The following is a 19,331-nucleotide window of genomic DNA, read 5'->3' as shown; positions in this document are numbered from 1 at the left end:
AAAACGGAGGGTGATCAATAGGCACTGAGAACAGGAAGTTAGGGTCAACTCCCCTCTCTGGGTTCCCTCTCACTCGCTGTCGCCACTTCTGCTTGTGCTCACCAGCTAGCCTTTACTTTGAGGCTGCCATTAACACACTACAGAAAGGATTAACTAATTACAGTGGCACGCTTGGCCCCCATGGTGTCTGTGGGATTGAACTTGTGGCGGTTTTCATTAGACTGACCTCTGAGTTCGGCACTGTAAAGTCTGGACATAAATGAGATTGTAAATCTGTAAGGTCTATTTCATGAAAGTGACAGGAAGTCCATTACAGCTTTCATAAGAAGCGTGTGGTATGACCAGGTGTTTTCAACAGAAAGAATTGGTGCTATGTGAACCTGAGTTTCCACAGTAACAAGGAGAGAGAAAATTGGCTTATTTTTCTCCTTAGATGTCCTTTGGTGTGTTTTCGTTCTCCCGACCCTTATTTTTTCCCATTCTCGCTCTCTCTTTTTCATCAACAAAAGGCTTTGCACTCAGCTTTGTGATTATATCACCCTGAAGGCCAAAATTGACCAAATTTGACCCAAAGTCTCTACTCTAAACATGGATGTGAGCTGTGCCATTGCTCTGAGTGCTGCTTCTATCAAAACATACGTCCATGACACTCATGAACAACTTTAAAGATCAAGCATCCTTCTAAAGCACAGATTCTGATGCAAATGAACATGTCCTGCATGCACACAGTTACCAATGTTCCCTCACTAAGCTCTAAGACACACAACTAGAGCAGTATAAAACTGGTGAACGAGATATTACTCTGTTTGTCCTCTGAGAGCATTTAGATGCTCAATTTCCTACAGGCATTCTTAAAGATTGCGCTGCTTTTGACTCAGAAAATAAAGGATTCAGGATTCAATTTTGAGCATGGCATTGATAATCTGACAGAGAAGTTTGAAGTGCTTCCTCTCCTACTTCTTCAGATCTGCGAAGGTGCCAGTCAAGGGACTGACAAGATCTTGCTTCACCAGTTTCTTAATATTAATATTCATGTGAAGGTTTCTCAGAGTCTTTCAGCATGTCGTCAAAGACATCAAGAGTGTTGAACAGCACGTTTCTGGGGTGGAACTATGAGGTTTGTACTACATGGAGAGAGCTAGCATTCCCATTCATCTGAATGGTAGTGCTGAGCTGCCATCTTAGTTTATGGGATCACAGATCTATATAAGCCAATCAACTGTAAAAACCACATAAATAATCACTCTGGGGCTCCAGCAAAATTATGTCATGACTGCACTGATTGGCTAATGCACCACCACAACACACATAGCCCCAAAACATTCACTAGCAGCTATCCTGAGCTGTGACTCAAAGGCAGCAGCCTGGAAAAATATAAACTAAGAAAAAAAACAAAAAAACAGTTTAAGCTCCATTTTATGCTTTAAAGAGCGTTAAAAATCCAAACTGTCGACTGGCAAAACATTGACTATATGCATATATGTTTGTAAAAAAAAATCATTTAAAAATAATGTAGTAAAAATGCATGGTTAATTTTGAATGACCGCAGATGGAGGAACATGCTTCTCACAGTCAGATGGCGTAGTAACAGACTCTACCAGCAGGGGCTAAAGAGGGTAATCAGCAACATGTGAACGCTTTGTAACAGCCCAGACAGAGTAAACACAGCTGAAGACTAAGGTGAGTCTGATTGGATGTCTTTTCTAAGGCTGTAAATCTCAACATTGTCATCTGTGGGTGTGTGTAGCCAATGTGGCTGAACCTCACTTTCTCATTTAGAGATCCCTGGTGGGCAGCAGCAGCTGAGCAGAGCTGTGTTTTGGTGCTTTCATAACAGACAGCCGCTCCAAAAAAATAATTCCAATGCTCCATGTTTCCAATTCCCACAGAGTCAGTAGAGTTTAGTAGAACGTTGTATCTGTTGCTCATTTATGCATGTCGGTCTCCATGACGTTCTTTTATTATTTTGGTCCCACAAGAAACGGCGGCTGAGATCAGTCACATGGGCATGTGGCTTTGTTAAGTGTTTGTGTTCATTACACGTTTGTTGCAGATTGTCCTACGGCTTCTCACTCGCATCTCATTTATTTTTCATAATCGAGGAGACAGTGTTAGACTCACCCTTGAACCAGCAGTATTCACCACACACGCACATGCAACAAAATTGTTACCCATCGTTCATTGCGGTACTGAGACATTGCTGTATAATTGCTCTTATGCAGCTTTGCACTTTACTGTGTATGTAAAGGTTGTTTCCTTATCTAGAGTACATAACAATAAACTTCCTGACATCTATTGTCACTATCAGAAATACTTTTTCTCCTTAACTTTCAAATTTTACATTTTTATTTATTTATATACAGTAGCACATTTAAAAAGGTGAAGTGTAATTTTTTGAATATTACTATCTCAGATTTTCTTTCATTAACCTGAAGAAAATTATTAGACAGCCCCAGACTTTGACCTCATTCAAACAGACCAACATGTACTTCAAAAGACAGATCATTTCCTGCTTTAAGAGGTCAATATAACTGTGTGCCATCTGCATGATAAGACATAGCGACGGCAGATGGATCTCAGAGGGCATATATACAATAAAAACAGCATAGGACCCAGAATAGATCCTTGAGGAATACCATATTTTAAGGGAATGAAGTGTTTGCAAAATTAACAGAGAATGTTCTATCCTAGATATGAACAAAACCATTTTAGAGCTGTCCCACAAATGCCTACCTCACACTCCAGACGTTCTCAGAGAATCGAATGATCAACAGTGTCAAATGCGGCACTGGGATCCAACTTAACCAAGACAACCGCCAGCCCAGGATCATATCATATCAGCTGCATATGGAGTGAGTTTGATGTGAGTCTACCTGTTTGAATAATGGGATAGAATCAGGTAAAAGAAGCAGTTCGGATGTTTGGAAAAAGCGTTTTCAAAAATATGTGTGGTATTACTAGTAGTGCAGAAATTACACACTCCACCTTTAAGTCTGTAGTGTTGATCTTTACATGTGATGAGTTCACATGAATAAGCAGTTGAGCTGAGAAGGGCAAAAGAGCAAGTGAAGCGGAGTGTGATTGTTGCTCAGAGCTGATTGAGGACATGTAACTGTGACATAATGGTGGACTGGACAGACATGCAGGTCCAGATGATCATGGCAGAAGGGAAGACAAGTTGCTTTGAAGAGAAGCAAGGATTTCCCTGCGGCCTGCTAAGAGTCCATCAGTCACTCTGCTTCACAGACCACACCTCCATTCTGCAGCTCATTTCACATGATCATCACCTCATCTCAGGAACAGAGGGATGCATCTCTCTTCCTGACTGAGAGCAAGCTGATTTTGAGATTAGATTTTGAGTCTTTGCAAAGCCAGATTGCTTTGGATGGGTTCACACTTATCACAGAGAATAAATTAGTCCCCGGCATGAGAGTAACATCTGTCTAATGCCTCAAATCTAAAAACGAAGGCCTTTGCTTTGGGGAAGATTGTTTTTACGTATGCTAATTTCCCCTTGGTTTTTTTCCTTGAGGTGAAGTGAGGCAATGTTTTAAAGTGATTGCTTGAAATGAGATACATAGCAGTTAAGGAATGCTAATGTGTTTTGGGTAATGATGACTACCGATAGCGGAGCATCAATGGGTGCCACTTTAGCTAAATAAATAAATGTTTTGAATCATTTTGACTCATTTTCCAATAGTTTCCAGTGTTACTTGATATAGGCGTTATCAAATTTCTGGAGCTTGCAACCATGTTCAGGATTGAATAGAGAACGCCTTTTAAACCCCAATTCAGTTCTTTGATTCAAATTCGATTCAAATTTAAGTAGCAAACAAGATGCAGACTTGCAATTCAAATTTTAATATAAGAAAGGAAAAAGGAAACGAAATTCCAAGAAATTCATACCCAGCAAACATTGACTTTTAAATTGAGCTGAGTTGGAAAGTTTTGAAAAAAGTCAAACAAAAAAATAAGTTTGAAGGTAGAACAATAGATTCATTTCACAAGACAACAGTGTTTGGGTTTTTTTAAAAAGGGTTTCAAAGTAGAAGTTTTTGAAAACAATACCGTTATCGTCTTTGTGTAAACTACAAAAATTCAAATTTGTGACAATGGTGACATCATGTGCATGCGTATTACATGTTCAGTCTATAGGCTTGTAATGGACATTGCCAACTCTGGCTTGGGCATTTGTTTTCGCAGATCCGTGTGAATGGGGATCGTTTTGACAATGTTTGACAATGTCATCTGTATGCGAAAAACTCAAAGGAATTTAGTTTTTTGTTTTTAGCACATCGTTGTCATGTAAATGTATCCTTAAATTTATACTCATGAATTGAAAGGGAGCCAGTTCTTCAATTCTGAATTTCACCTAATCCTGATAGGCTCTCATTTACCCACATACCAAGCTTAACCCCAGGTGACTATATCTACGGCCCGTCTTATAGCAAGACAATTGGGCAGACATGAGCACATGACTGGATGAGTAATCAGACTTGATATAAAGCAGAGTTGGTGTTGACTGTAGAGCTCTGTACATGGTAAACATCTTTGTAGGAAAGCAGCTTTTAGCTTGTGATTAGTAGTAACAGTCTTCCAAAGCGAGTGCGAATGTGTTAGACAAAGCTGTGATAGACAGTTTCTGCAGACTCCATGGAAATCAGCGTAGGCATTCTGACCAGCCCAAACGACCCCTACAGCGTCTCCTCTCTCATCCAGATGGAGTGTCATCCCTGGCCATAAGCTGTGCCGAGTACAGCTTTTATTGAGGGGCAGATGCTTAGATACTACACAGATACCCCAGGCAGTCTCTCAACCTTAATGATCCAGAAAACATTACAGGGATCACATCTCACTCTCACTCCACCTACTTACACCTGGTCCCATTTTTAAATACCCAACATTTGGAAAACACATAAGCATAAACAACTCACAGATGCAAGATAATTACTCACACACTGACAGAATTGTGAAGGTTTAATTTCAGCCAGAGCTTACTTAAGAACCTTAGGATATAACAAGGTGCTTAGCTCTAGAGTCTTTCTTAGATTTTAATCTTCTCTTTCTGTGTTTTACTTTAAATGTGGCAGCCTTGATGCTGCCAAAGGCCTGTCCTCTCTCACACAAGGCACTTAATTCAGTTATGGACAGAGACAAAGTACACAGTTCTCACAAAGAAGTACAGTGGATTTGATTAAAAAACAGGGAGCGAGGGGGTGGGAAAAAGAGAATTGTGCCTCTTCAGAAGAAAAGGATTGGCTCAGAAGCTACAAAAGTCTAGCCTCATGTCTCAGAACCATCAGCTCCAGCAGACGAGCCGCTGCCACACAGAAACAATCCTGCATCCCTTTCCTAATTTGACCTGAACATCAGTCATGAGGCACTAAACTCTTCTCTCCCTGCCAAGTGAGGATATCCTTGCAGGAGTCATGAATCTCGCCAGGTATAACTTCCTCATCTATCATCTCCCACTGAGAATCACTCATCCACAGCAGTCATCAATTCCTCTGTAACCAACCCCCAAAGCCAGACACGCATTCAATTTACCTGCCTCTCACCCTGAAAATCCCTCTAAAAGCCTGTCTGGCAAATCTCTTGAGGATCGTAACCACAGAGGAGTGTAACTGCTCTTTAACACGAAGGTCCTGACTCTTTGGCTTATTCGGATGAGCAAACAGACACATAAGAGAGATAAACAGACAGGACAAGAGTAGAAAAGCGGAAGGTTACGCACACTGACGATCCTTTCCGAGGTGCCTGCGCGGGAGATGGTGGTTCCGTTAAGCCCGACCAGCGAGGGCAGTGTCTGGGACATCCAATTGGTGACCATGGCCATGGTGCTGAGCACCGCGCCAATCTTCAGGAGCGGAACGCTCATGTCGTCCCCCCGGCCGGCCGCCTGGCCCTAGTGCCCCCCACGCTCCCTGGAGCCGGGGTCCAGATGCAGCGCGAGAACAGACACGAACCTGATGCGTCCTCCTCCCTCTTCCTCCAGCCAAGCGACGTGTACACGAGTCTCAAAACCAGCTCACACGCACCAGCTGCTCAGATCCGACAGCATCACAGCGATGCACGACGCGCGTTATTCTTCAGCTGGAGAGCGACTGTCAGTGCCTGATTCACACTCCTCCACTCCCTCTCCCTCCCTGCCTTCTTCTCTCTCTCTCTCTCTCTCTCTCTCTCTCTCTCTCTCCTTGCGCTCATTCAAGATGCCGTGCTGCGCATTGGCTGCATCTATCTCTCTCTTTCTCTTCCCTCCCCTCCCCTGCCTCTCTCCAGCCTTGTTCCACATCCATCCCTCTGTCTTCCTCTCTGGCTCCTCTGCACCTCTTGATCCCTCTCTTTTGTGAGCGCAAAAAAATCAGAGGCAGGGGAGTTGTGCACCCCCAGATCTTTGTGCAACAATCAGCTGTTTGAAGCAGTCACCGTTTGAAGGGTTTGTCTCACAACTGCACAGAGGCGGCTCACAGCTCGAGCTAAATTAGGATCTCTCGCCATGAGTGCATTGTTTATTTGTGTGTGAAGAAGAGGAGTTTTACTCCCGGAGTGTTTAATGAGGAAGAGGATGAGGCGTTCCAGTTGGCGGCTTTCCCCTGACAGCTCATCAATCTCGTGTGCAGCTGACACTCCCTTAATCAAAGAGTAATGGGAAATCTGAATGCGGACGGGTATGGCACTGGTGCTCGGCACTAACCAGAGCTGACTGCAGTCCATCAGCAGCCCAGCCATGCAGGCCACTCTCACTCTCTCTCGCTTCATCATCCCCAGTCTAGAGCCTAAAGCCACATAAGTCACATAATTAAACAGATGAGCCACGTGGCGGCTGTTTAACCTTGAGCGATGGCCTGTTGGAGAACTGTGCCATTCAAGCTTTAAGTAGTATGCCTACTAAGTATGCACAGTGCCTCGCTTGTTACTTTCAAAAAACAAACAAATGGCTTGTTTTATCTTCACTAGTGTACCTCAGGTGTTTTCTCTCAGACGTGTTGAGAGTGACTTCTGAATTGCAGAAGTATAACAACAATCAATGAAAAGTGACAGTTGCTTGAGACTGTGTGTGGTCTCAACTCACCTGATGCATCTGTACATTTTCCTGAGTTGAACTAGCTCAACACTGCCATCGTGTGTTTGTATCCGAGTACTGCATCTACAGTGAAATAGCCCATTAAAGATAGGCTACTGTGTGTGTGTTTTCAGTGTTAAAATACTTTTTTGAGCACCTCTGTGCCATGAGTTTGGAGTGGGACTACCTTGCAGGTGGAAGTATTTGGCGAACCTGACTGAAAACAGTCACACGTTTTGCAATCCTGTTTAGCACAGTAATTACACACAGCCACTTTAAGCAGATGTAGCAGGTGTAATGCAGCATAACTTAGATACAAATGTACGTATCTTACACCCTCTGTGGAATATACAATTATAACTAGTCACAGTCTGTTGGATGCTAGGCTTCCAGAGCAATCTGTTTTGTTTGCTTTTGTGTCACATCAATAGAAATCCAAAGGTTACACTGAACAGCATGACCTGATTTCTCAGTGAAATAAACCACACTAAAATGGATTTTCAATGGCAAACCACCATTTAGAGAGACTGAGATGATTCAGTTTTAAGTTACAGTTATGTTTTGCCTTAGCAACAAGCCACTTTATACATAAAAAAAAAGTGAAAATTATGTCATCATTTACTTGCAGTGTTTTTCCATATACCTATATGACTTTCTATCTTCTGAGGTGGGACATGGGTGAGTTTAGGGACAGGTTTGGTTAGGTTTTAGAGTGGGTTAATGGGGAAGGCAAAGGTACAAACATTAACACACTTAACATAAAGTAGGACTTAGTATATAAAATGGGAGCTGGAAGAACATGTTAGCAATGCCAAGGTCAATGGGTATGATTGTCACAGGAAAACCAGACTGATAAAATATACAGCCGGAAAGAACAGCATGTTTCTTTGCTTAAAAGCATCTGCCAAATGCATCAATGTAAAAATCTGTAAAATTGATCTGCAACTGTTATGACATAAATCTAACACCTCACCCACAGCTTTCAAAAGCTTTTCAATCACGCAAAGAGAGAGCAAGCAACACTGTTTCATTTAAATGACCCCAAAAACAATGTTTCTCTGTGTAGGTTTTTTAAGTAGGACGGATCATTTTCACCCACTTGAATACGCTAACCTCACAAACTGAAGGTTTTCACCACAGCTACATTAGCCTTCTGTACGAGTGAAAACACTGAGATGCTGACAGTTCATCTGAGGCTATTTAGATATGGAAATAAATTGAGTAGCTATCAAAATACTGTCAGATGTACTTAGCACTTGCTGCATTCTCCATTGACACAGTATATTACGCTGGGCCTCATAAAAATGTATCAGAGTGAGAATTGATTTTTGGAAAGAGGGCAAACGACCTTCTGATTCCTCTAATCATTAAAGTAAACCCAAAATGGTCCTTCTCAGTAACAAATACATTTTATGAGACCATTTGTGATAATGAGGTTTTACATTATAAAGTAGTTTGTGTCTGTGCTGATGTCCACTAGAGGATGCTGTTGTTCAACAGGTAAGGCCCCATCTCTGGTAGAGATGCCCCATGGCAAGGAGACAAAATGCTTTTGTTCAGAGCAATCAGGATCATGACTTTGCCTAAATGAGATCAAAGGGAGACTCAACAAGGGCTACGGTCACAAAATGGTTTTCAGTTCTTTTTGGAGTGCTAAACATGATTCTAAATGGAAAGTGAGACAACTACATTCTTAAACTGTTTCAGTTACAAACCAAATGTGAAAGAGAGTTAGGTATGTGCTGATGACAACTAGTCACAACTGGTAAATATTTATGTGGTGGAAGAGGGAATAAAACGAACAAAAACAATAATAAAAAAAGCCCTGAACTGTCCAAAAATTAAACCAGAATGTTTTTGACAGATTTGTGAGGACAAAAGCATTGAGTGTCCCGAAATGGACTGTAATTTAAAATAAGTAATAAAACCTTAAAGTCTTCAAAATTCTTCTAAAATTCTTCTAAAACAGAATCAGTCAATACATCTACTATATTGTAATGAAATTCTAGCTATATATACTTTAAAGTAGCTTTTATAAAAGTGCCTTAGAAAAAACATTGCTGTTCATCTTGAGACAAAACAAAAAAATGGCACGGACAAATTTTAAGATATGTCAGTGCAAGTTGCTTTCAGTTAAATCAGCTCAAACATGCATTTTAGGCTATGTCTACATAAATCCGGATACATTGGAAAATGGCGTTTTCGTTTAAAAACGCTCACTGTCCACACTAGCGTTTTCATGCATTTTCCAAAAGTTTCTCATCCACACTAAAACGTCGGAAAACGCTAAATTCACCTTGATGCGCATGCGTAAACCCTCACAAAAGCTCACTGAGGTGATACAGGCCGGAAAATATATAATAAAGTTATTGTGCAATTCTTCTGGCTGGAAAATTTTATTTAGCAAAATATCTCACCATTTACTGATGCGTCCAGGTCGCACTCACTCACCATTATATGTATGGCCTAAAACGCGGTTGCTCTCATGTTTTGCCGCAGGACAGCAAATGTGAGTGAATTTTCTGTCATCTTTGCAGGACTGTGATATGAAGAGTGTGCAAAGTAACATATTTTATCAACTGTGTGAAAGTGAATAGTACATAACAGGCACAATACCGGTATAAACATGAATATCTATTGGTACAATATGCGTCACATGACTAAACATGCGTCATCGTTTTCAACTACCTATATCTGTTTTCACAGTCCACACTACAATGCGAAAACAGGGTTTTCAAATTTATCCACTTTGGAGAGCGTTTTCGAAAAACTTTGTTTTCATTCATAAAAACGCCGTCTTAGTGTTGACGGAAGGGCAAAACGGAGAGAAAAAGATCCATTTTCAGACGAAAAACATTAGTGTGGACAAGGCCTAGTCTGCAACTAGCGTAAGCCTTGCCTGTGAAACTGAGGTTAGGTGTTTTAGTTAGGAAATGTACTAGCGGGGCTATGCTAACCAGTCAAACAATTGATTTATATACAAATATTCTTCAATCCGCTCCTGTTTGCTGTTGTATGCACAGAACAATTTGAGGGTTAATTTAACAATACAGTTGTTGTCAATCCCAAAATCTGACTGTGATCCGCACGGTTGTGTATTTTGTGCTGCAGTCATGAGCTGCTGTTGAGTTTCTTCCATTCTTGCCCCGCAGGCCTCTCAGTCTGCTATTTCTGTCCACGGCGCTCACATCCTCATTAATGATCTTACTCATATTCACACACACACACACACACACACACACACACACACACACACACACACACATATACACACACACGTCTTCAGAATGCATTTGCATAACAACACAAGCAGTCACACACAGCACACATATACACACAAATCCGTTCAAACGCAGGAAGGCGTGTTTATCGAGCACTCAGTGCTAAACATCCATTTAAAATCTGACCGTGGTGCTTGCCTTCAGGGCTTCTGGTTTAAAGGGCATTTTTAATCAGTTCACACAATTTAAATGAACTTCAGCTGCAGAGTGCAGCGCTTCTGGCGGCCTGCAGGTGGCAGTAAAGATCTAGAGTTTCCCAAACAGCCTCAGAAGCTCTCCAAGGACACGGATTTACTATTCAAGAACCTGTGCCATAATAAATGTGTCTGCTCGGCGTGTCCAAGACCATAGTCGTTGTCTTGTAAGCATTTTCCTACACCTGCACATGCATACAGAATTCAACTCACAACACATCAAATATTCACTACTCTCAGTTTGCAGGCAACAAACTACACAAGGCATTGTTTTCTACATCAACAAGCCAGCCCTGAACTCGTTTTAAAGGGATAGTTCACCCAAAAATTCATATTCTGTCATCATTTACTCGTACTCATATCATTAAAACCTGTATAACATTCTTTCTTCTACGTTATTTGATGTTTTCAAAAGAAGTTGTTTTATGGTGCTTGCTTGACATAGTCCACATTCACTTCCATTATATAGAAAATTACTCTTCTATATAAACAGATCCTGTCTGTTTTGTGGAAGAAAGGACGTCATACAGGTTTGGAACTACATTAGGGTGACAGAATTTTTCTCTTTTGGTGAATTGAACCCTAATCACAGTGGATTTCACTTCACACAATTGTAATGCATCTATATGCAGCTCAGGTTTGTACCGCAGCTGTTCCATACAGATCAGTACGAATAGTAAATGCTTCGTTCACGTGGGATTTTACAGCAGATCTCCCTACACTGTGGACGCTCGACATGCAATGTCCATCTCACTTTCCCTTCTGCCAGCACTTAACTCCTGCCCAAATCCCGCTAAATAATGCAGCCCGCCAACCGCCAGCACTGGATCCTGCAGCGTCACAGCACCCTGAACACATCAACTCCCATTATGTGTTCTGGGAAATATTAGTGCTGTGATGTAGGCCTGTTACACATTTATCCATGTGCTACAAACAGACAGTGACAGTGCTGAATGAGGGATGACTGAGGCCACTGGCTGGTTAAACTTGTCTCCCTGTGTTATGCCAACGTTACCTTTCCCATGATAAATGTCTAAAATGGCAGTATTATTGAGCTGGTGCTCAGCAGGGAACAGGATGTTCTGTGAGATGAAGCACTTTGGTTACAGGAGAGGTTTTGAGAGCTCATGCTGTAGGGATGCAAGTGTGTAATTTCCTTTCATGAGTGATGGGTGAGAGTATAAGCTTAAAGTTGAAGTGTGTAATTTTTGAAGTTCATATAATTTCTCCTATTGCAGGTTAATGCACAGTGTCAATTATAAGTATTTCAGTTTCAGCTTGTTTTTTTTATACTTTAACTGTATTTGTTATACATTGCCCGGCCAAAAAAAAGTTACTGTTTGGATTTAAATAGACAAATGCTTGAGAGTCTATGATTGGATCATTATTGCAGTGATTATTACTGTATGTTTCTATCATGTTATATGTTTGGCATCAGTTCTACTAACCCTAATTGATAGAGTTACATTTCTTAAACAACCATATAGGAAGACACATCATGGCCATATTCCAGCATGACAATGATTCATCAGGATCAAATTGTGTAATAATGGTTGGGAGGAGCTTGAAAAATCATTTTCACACATGAATTGGCACCTCTGAGTCCAGACCTTAAATTCACTGAAAGTCTTTGGGATGTTCTGGAGGAGACTTTACAGAGTGCTGGACTCTTGCATTGACAATACATGATCTTGACCGAAGATTTATGCACCTCTTGATGGTAATAAATGTTGTGATGATATTTTCATCAATTCCAATTCCAAAGAGGCGCATCGATTCTTGTATCTTGTATTACAAATGTATTACAAATGTATTACACTTTAGTCACAAGTAGGCAGTGCATGGCCGTTTAGCCGGAAGGTAGAATTTTACTTGAATTTACTTTGTTAAATATTAATACTTTTCTTCCACAAACTCATCGCTTTGCTTCAGAAGTCCTTTAATAACCCCCCGGAGCCCTGTGGAGCACTTTTATGATGGATGGAGGCACTTTTTTGAGCTTCAAACTAATGCTTGCAATCCAATCCATTGCCATTAGAAAGCTCGAAAGCGTGAGGGCGTTTATTAATATCAGAGGTCGACCGATAGTGGATTTTACTGATACCTATATTTAGGTTTGACTGTACATACCGATAACCGATTATTCAACCGATATTTTTTTAAATGGATACTGGGTTGAAAACAAACACAACACTCCAAGTAAAACAGTGCTGAACTGAAATGTGCTAAATGAAATGAATATATAAATATGAATATATTAAAATGAGAAGTTCTACAGAACGAACTCTACAGAAAATAATTTAAACATTAAAATATTACAAATATGTGTTTCTTTTGCTATAACCTAGAAACATAATAAATTTCATAGGTAACACTTTGCAAGTCCCATTTGTTCACAAGGATGCATTAGCTAGCTTTCATGAACTATATGCATTATGCAATATACAATATATGTTTTAATGCATGTATTCATATTTGAGCAATACAATTGTACCTTGATCATTTACGTTACAGTAGTTCATAGTACATTAAGGTAATAGATAAAATAAAAATAAAAACTCAATTTAAAATGTGTTACTAAATTTTGAACTTAAACTAACAATGAATAATACTTCTACAACATTTATTAACCTTAGTTAACTTAATGCTAAAAATGGAATCTTATTGTAAAATGTTACCATTTCATATAAATCCAAAGAGTCATGCTTAAAGATAGCCATATTTAAATATCTGCAAAGGCCAGAGCATTAGAATTTCATAAATGTACTGTAGACCTATATAACATGTATAGTCTCTCATTTTATTTGCTTCTATTTTAGAAAACTTGATGACTATCTAATCAAAATAACAATATGTATTGTAGTGATAAAAAAAGAACTGAAATCGAATGCATTTCTGATTTGTTTATGTTTCTGTCGGCTACATGAACATATCAATGTTGAGAAATCACGTCACTAGCTTTAAATATGCAACTTCGCCGGCTAATGAATGCATACAAGTGACCAGCTGGATATAAACTAATGCAAATAGATGGTAACAATTGTGCCATAAAACATTTGGGTGAGGTTTGCGTGTGTTTTTGTCACATTGCTTTAATCGCTTGAGGTAGCCACTACTAATGTTAGAGTCCTCTCAGCCTCGACGGCAAACATACTGCTGTTCTTTCTCTGCTAATGCAGCATCTAGTCAACAAATTAATTACAGAACCGATGAATCGGTCGACCTCTAATTAATATAACTCCGATTGTATTCGTCTGAAAGAAGAAAGTCATATACACCTAGGATGGCTTGAGGGTGAGTAAATCATGGGGTAATTTTAATTTTAAAGTGAACTACTCCTTTAATTCTGGCTCATTTGTCTACTGGAACACATGGTCAAGTTGAGTGCACAGCATTGTGGGATACAACATTCCCCGCAGTGTGCTCTGTGGGAGACTGCAAATGCAGTAGGTCATCTAAGTATACTATAGACAAAAAATGTGCATAATTTGCACATTATACATACTGTATATACGGCAAAATAATACGGTAGCATGCTGTTCCGAATATAGCCAGTCGTTATTTTTTCAATTTCCCTTGGTGCCACGAGAGGCAGAGAAATGATTTAACGTTTAAGGAGTATAAAAACAACACTATTATTCATCTAAGATGTTTTTTTTCCAACGTCACATACAGTACATGCAGGCACCAGCTCACACACGCACACAGCGGTTTGGGCAGAACACGACTGTAAATAGAGTCTAGCAGTCTCTCCTCACATCCTTTGCCAATACGGCTCAACACTGCAGTTGTGAAGGGACACAAAGCCATAGCAATAGTATCCTAGCCTGTTCTATTTATGACCGTTCCCTCTTTATGCAACGATGAGACAATGGACACAGAGAGAAAGAGTTCTGTACATCGGAGCAGTGGCATGGTAGCCGAATGCTTAACTTTCTCTCTAGGTGAGAATAAGACTGCTTTGCCTCCCTATTGAGTTAATGATGCCATACACATTCATCTCACAACCGATTACAATGATCACCGTTCGCATTTTCTGCGCCTCGATGACCCAATTACACCCATAGCCACGGAGATTAATTCTGTGAATAACATTCCCCGTGAATACTGACTCGACACGCTGACCCTTCCCGCTGCTCTGAACTAATCAAACATTCGTTCTGTGGTGGGAAATGAAAAAAAAAATCCCCTCCGCTCTTGTAATTTGACTTATTACTGACAGAAAATTGGGTGTCTTAAGGCCTGTTAATTGAGGTTACCCCACACGGTTATGTGTGTCGTCTAAATGCCTGTCTGCCACGCTTCTGGCTTTGGCCTTGACGCTGTCTTTGAGAATAATTGGCTTTTCAATTTGAAGCTGAATGAAAGCTACTCCCCGTTTGAGCTGGTCTTATTCTCTTTAAATAAATTGAGCTATGTTTTAAAATGGAGGTAAACCCTTAACCTGTAAATGGTTGAGAGTTTATTTCACTGTATGTTGAGGCTTGCTAGGTATAGCTCACTGAAACATGGTGGGATTGTATTGTACTGTCAGTATATTGGTACTTTTAGTAGTCCAACTCAAAACCAGGGGGAAAACCACTGAGGTTGAGTGTCTTTAAAAATAACAATTGGTGTAATATTCCCACCTGGCAGCAAGCTTTTCTAACTATTCTTTGGGGTTCATTTGTGCCTGAATAAGCCAGATTTGCCACATATTAAGTGGATCCCCTTATATAGATCTAATGCACCAGAGAAACAAGCGCTTATTTCTATTGCATCACTGTCGAAGAGTAATTAGCAGGTGAAGTGAATTTACTTTATCACAAGCATTGTAATGTTGGAAGCGGATGTCATAACAAATGTCTGTAGACCTGGAAGATTTTATATTTATAGGATTCATACATTTATAGGATTTATATATTTAGGGACGACATAATGTTCCAAGCTAACAAACTTGTACACATTCATGTCACATAATTTACAATTTTTGCACTGACATACTGTACGCCTTTGTGATAAGGGAACTGAGATCTTACCGAATGCTTGTCACAAACCACATGTTGTAATTCCTCTGTATTCAAACTGTGTTACTATGAACCATTGGACCAAGGACAAAGCACTGGCAAGCTATTACCAATATGCAACCTGTGACACCTGTACTAATAAGATTCTGGATATATAAAATGACCCAGTGGGGTTTTAGTCAATGCCTATGCTCATTTTTTTTTTCAGTTAATCGGTCAAACTAAGCACTTGTGCAGCATTTGCCAGGGATTTTTTGCTAATTGGGCTTAAAAGGTTATTTTCAGGAGCTGTGTTTACATGGACCCTTATAATCAGATTATTAGCCCAGTCCGAATAAAACATAAAATAAAATAAAAACCTCTCATGTAACCTCGTCAATCGGAATAAATTCGACAAATTTGTGAATGCCGTCTTCCAGAATGATAACTTGCTTAAGGGGAATGCTTCGAGCAATGCAGAGGAAAATGTTTCTAATAAGTTGTCATGCGAGTTATCATTTTTAAAGCCAACATCCACATCATGACGTGCAAAGTTTGGCAGTGGTTGTCCTCCCATTGTTTCATCCATAATGTTGAATCACAGTTAAGGCGTCAGCTTGCACATCCATGTCGAGAGAATGCATGTATTCGACATAGCACACATAAATCAGATAACTTAATGTTAATTTAAATAGTATATAATTCGTAATCATTAATCGATGTGATACATTAGTAAACATGGAGGGTTTCTTATACCTTGGTGCAAGACTGCTTACCGCAAACACAGAGCCTAACTTTTTAAAAGTAAAGCAGCAAGCTCACTGGCTGCAGAATCAGAAGAGTCCAATCAGCTCGAGCCATGATAGATGATGTCATTGTTTGCAGATTTCATTAAGAACCCATCAGTCAGCGCCATTCAGAGTTTCATGACTGACCTATTTATTTAATGCTCTGTGAACTAACATGAACAAAAATGAACTGTATTTGTATTAACTAATATTAGCAAAGGTTAATAAATGCTGTGAAATATATATATCGCTCATAGTAAGTTCATGTAAACTAATGCATTTATTAATTGTATTTGTATATAGTAATACTTATTGTACTATGTGCCGATGTAAAAGCAGCTAGATATTACAGAACTGTAACCAATATGTGATTATATTCTGTAAAAATGTGCACATTTATTAAAACATAGCTTCATCATGCAGTGGATCTACTGAAATAAGCACAATTTTTGACAAGACATAACTGAAAACGTGGTTAAACTTATGTAACAAAAGCATGTTGTGAATTCAGCAGATCATAATTTACACCAAGGAGAGTGAAGGTTTTTTATTTATTTATTATTTTTTACCTGAAACACATCTTTGTGATATTTCTGTGAGTGATATTTGATTATGTTGTACCAAAAATAAAGCCTGGGTTATTGTTCACACAAGACCAAAAATGAGATAAAAACAGAGACTCAAATATGAAATGCCGATCAAAATGGCGATTTGTGATTTTTGCAGTGAAGAAAAAGATGGCATGTAACACTCAAGAGACTGAAGAGGATATCTTTCTGACCGGTGAACTCAATTCTCTACCTGCTGTGGTGGCCATGACCCATGTTCTGAAACGGAAACATTCAGACTAATGAATAATGAATATTCAAGCTCTTAACTGCAGTTCTAAGCCTAACCATGAAATGATTGGTTTTTAATAGGAATGTTGATCCTAAAAAGCAAAATAAAGAAGTGTGAAGTCCGCACACTGAAAATTACTGCTCCAAAAGAGTTTATTCAAGCTATTCAAGCTCAAGCAACGTTTCGACCCTCAGGTCTTCATCAGGCTCAATCCTAATCCTAAAAAGCAAACATGTTGACACGTCCTACCTGGTTAAATCACATTAAACTGGCAACCACCCCCTAATTTACGTTTGCATTTATGTTTTAGCAGATGCTTTCTTACCGAAGCAGCATTCAGTTAAACGAACCAGTACAGTTAACAGCAATTAGCGTGACAGGTAACTGAAATTACACAAAGCTTGTAAGCTCTGTTCAAAACTTCAGATGTGTTATCCACAAAGCAGCTGGAATCCACAAAGCCCCAGGATCAGATGGTGTACGCAGCAGAAATCCTTGTGCTGAACTGCTCAACTTACTTACACTTGCTGTGCCAGTCCTCACTGGACCAAAGGGCCCGACTGCTGTAGAAAACCTCCTGTATCACTCTCAAACAAGAACAGGCCTCACAATCCTACTGACTACCTAGCTCTATACCTTTCTAAATAGGTTCTAGAAGAGGTGAAGGCTTATATATTCTGTCAATCACTCATTGAATAAACAAAGATCGTCCTCACATCTTGCCATAGTTTGTTTCCCTTTGAATTTCGTTCCTATCCATTTCTGGTAACAACTGCATCCAAACAATACCATAGCCTGGAAATACACCAGAATCCCTGATGTGCAACTTCCAAAGCCACTTCACATATAAGCGAGAGGCAGGCACAAATACCTACAGCATTATTGGTTACAGTGCTGTGAAGAGTTAGTCCCCTGTACCGTGCTGTCTGCATCAAAAAATAATAATAACAATAATACCCTGTAAGTCCCTGTCAAGGAAATTGTCGTTCCACTCGCCAGCTATACATGTATTTGCAAAGCCTGCAGGCAACTCCAACTCCTATCCATCTGAATGGGGAAGCACTGAAATCTCAAAAAAATATACAGGCCATACTCACATTATATTTCAAATCAGAAATAATAAATCTGACATGAAATGTCTGAATGCATATATTTCAGGTTGGTCCCGCCAATGCTCATGTACAGTCTTAAGAGCGAATCTCTGGGTTCTTATGGGAACTGGAGCTTCTAACTAGCGCGATGACTTTTCCAATTAACGATTGTCTCTTTTATTTAGAAGGTGGGACTTGCATTACTATAGAGCTGCCCTGGAGCCACCATATTGCACGTTTCAGTTTATCCCATTCATAGCAATACGAGTGCATCATCTTGGTATACATAGCCTTTGCTAATACATTGTTATTAGACAAAATAATAGTGAAAAATACACTCATTTGTCAAGGATATCACAATAAAGTTTAAAAAAAACTTGTTTCCATTGTGGTCCTTGATGTAAAGCACAACTTTACTTCTAGAGACAGGTTATTCTGGCACTGTACTCTCTGAAAAAAAGGGACAAAAGCTGTCACTGTGGCGGTACCTTTTCAAAGGGTACACCTTTGTACCTAAAGAGTGCATATAAGTCCCTCATAGGTACATATTGGTACCAAACGTGGACATATTGGTACCAAACGTGTACATATTAGTACCTAAATGGTACATATTAGAACCCTTTTGAAGGGTACTGTCCCAGTGACAGCTTTTGTACCTTTTTTTCTGAGAGTATACTGTTATACTTACAACACTACAATAAGAACACACATTACCAAAATATACATCACACTTAAACATCCTCCCCAAAAACATTAAAGGGATACTTCAGGATTTAGCATTAAGCTTTGTATTACTAGAAAACCAGTAGTATTTTTGAATTACCATGCTTTCCACCCTCATATCCCCCTGAGACAAGAGATTTATGTATTTTTTGTCTGGAAAAAATCCTCCGATGACGCAAAAATCGTCATTTTGCGTCATCGGAGGATTTTCTGGCCAGAGGCTAAAGACTACAGCCAGTAGGAGGAGCTGTTCCGCATGTTTTCAGCCCGCCCATAGAGGGTGGGATCTCACTCACAGAATGTACACAGTGTCAGCCGTCTTTCTTTGGAAGCTAAGCTAGCAGGCTCTTGTTCTGTGTAGAAAGC

The 19,331-nt window shown here is 39.8% G+C and overlaps 1 protein-coding gene across 2 annotated transcripts in view; it reads right to left on the bottom strand.

The window, feature by feature from the left end:
* Window positions 1-19,331, bottom strand: part of olfm2a (olfactomedin 2a) — an 89,275-nt gene that overhangs the window by 35,778 nt on the left and 34,166 nt on the right. Inside the window, exon 1 of one of the 2 annotated variants that reach the window (XM_081388822.1) lies at window positions 5,735-6,137. The exons of the other annotated variant lie outside the window; for it this stretch is intronic. Coding sequence (XP_081244948.1) covers window positions 5,735-5,878 — 144 coding nt within the window. The 5' untranslated portion in view covers window positions 5,879-6,137. Of the gene's footprint in view, window positions 1-5,734; window positions 6,138-19,331 lie in introns of those variants that run through there. 2 annotated transcript variants of the gene reach the window in all.

The sequence above is a fragment of the Scardinius erythrophthalmus genome (assembly GCF_964197995.2).
Source record: "Scardinius erythrophthalmus genome assembly, chromosome: 1".
NCBI lineage: Eukaryota > Metazoa > Chordata > Actinopteri > Cypriniformes > Leuciscidae > Scardinius > Scardinius erythrophthalmus.
Note: the sequence above shows the minus strand (reverse complement) of the source record. Positions and strands in the feature narration are given on the sequence as shown.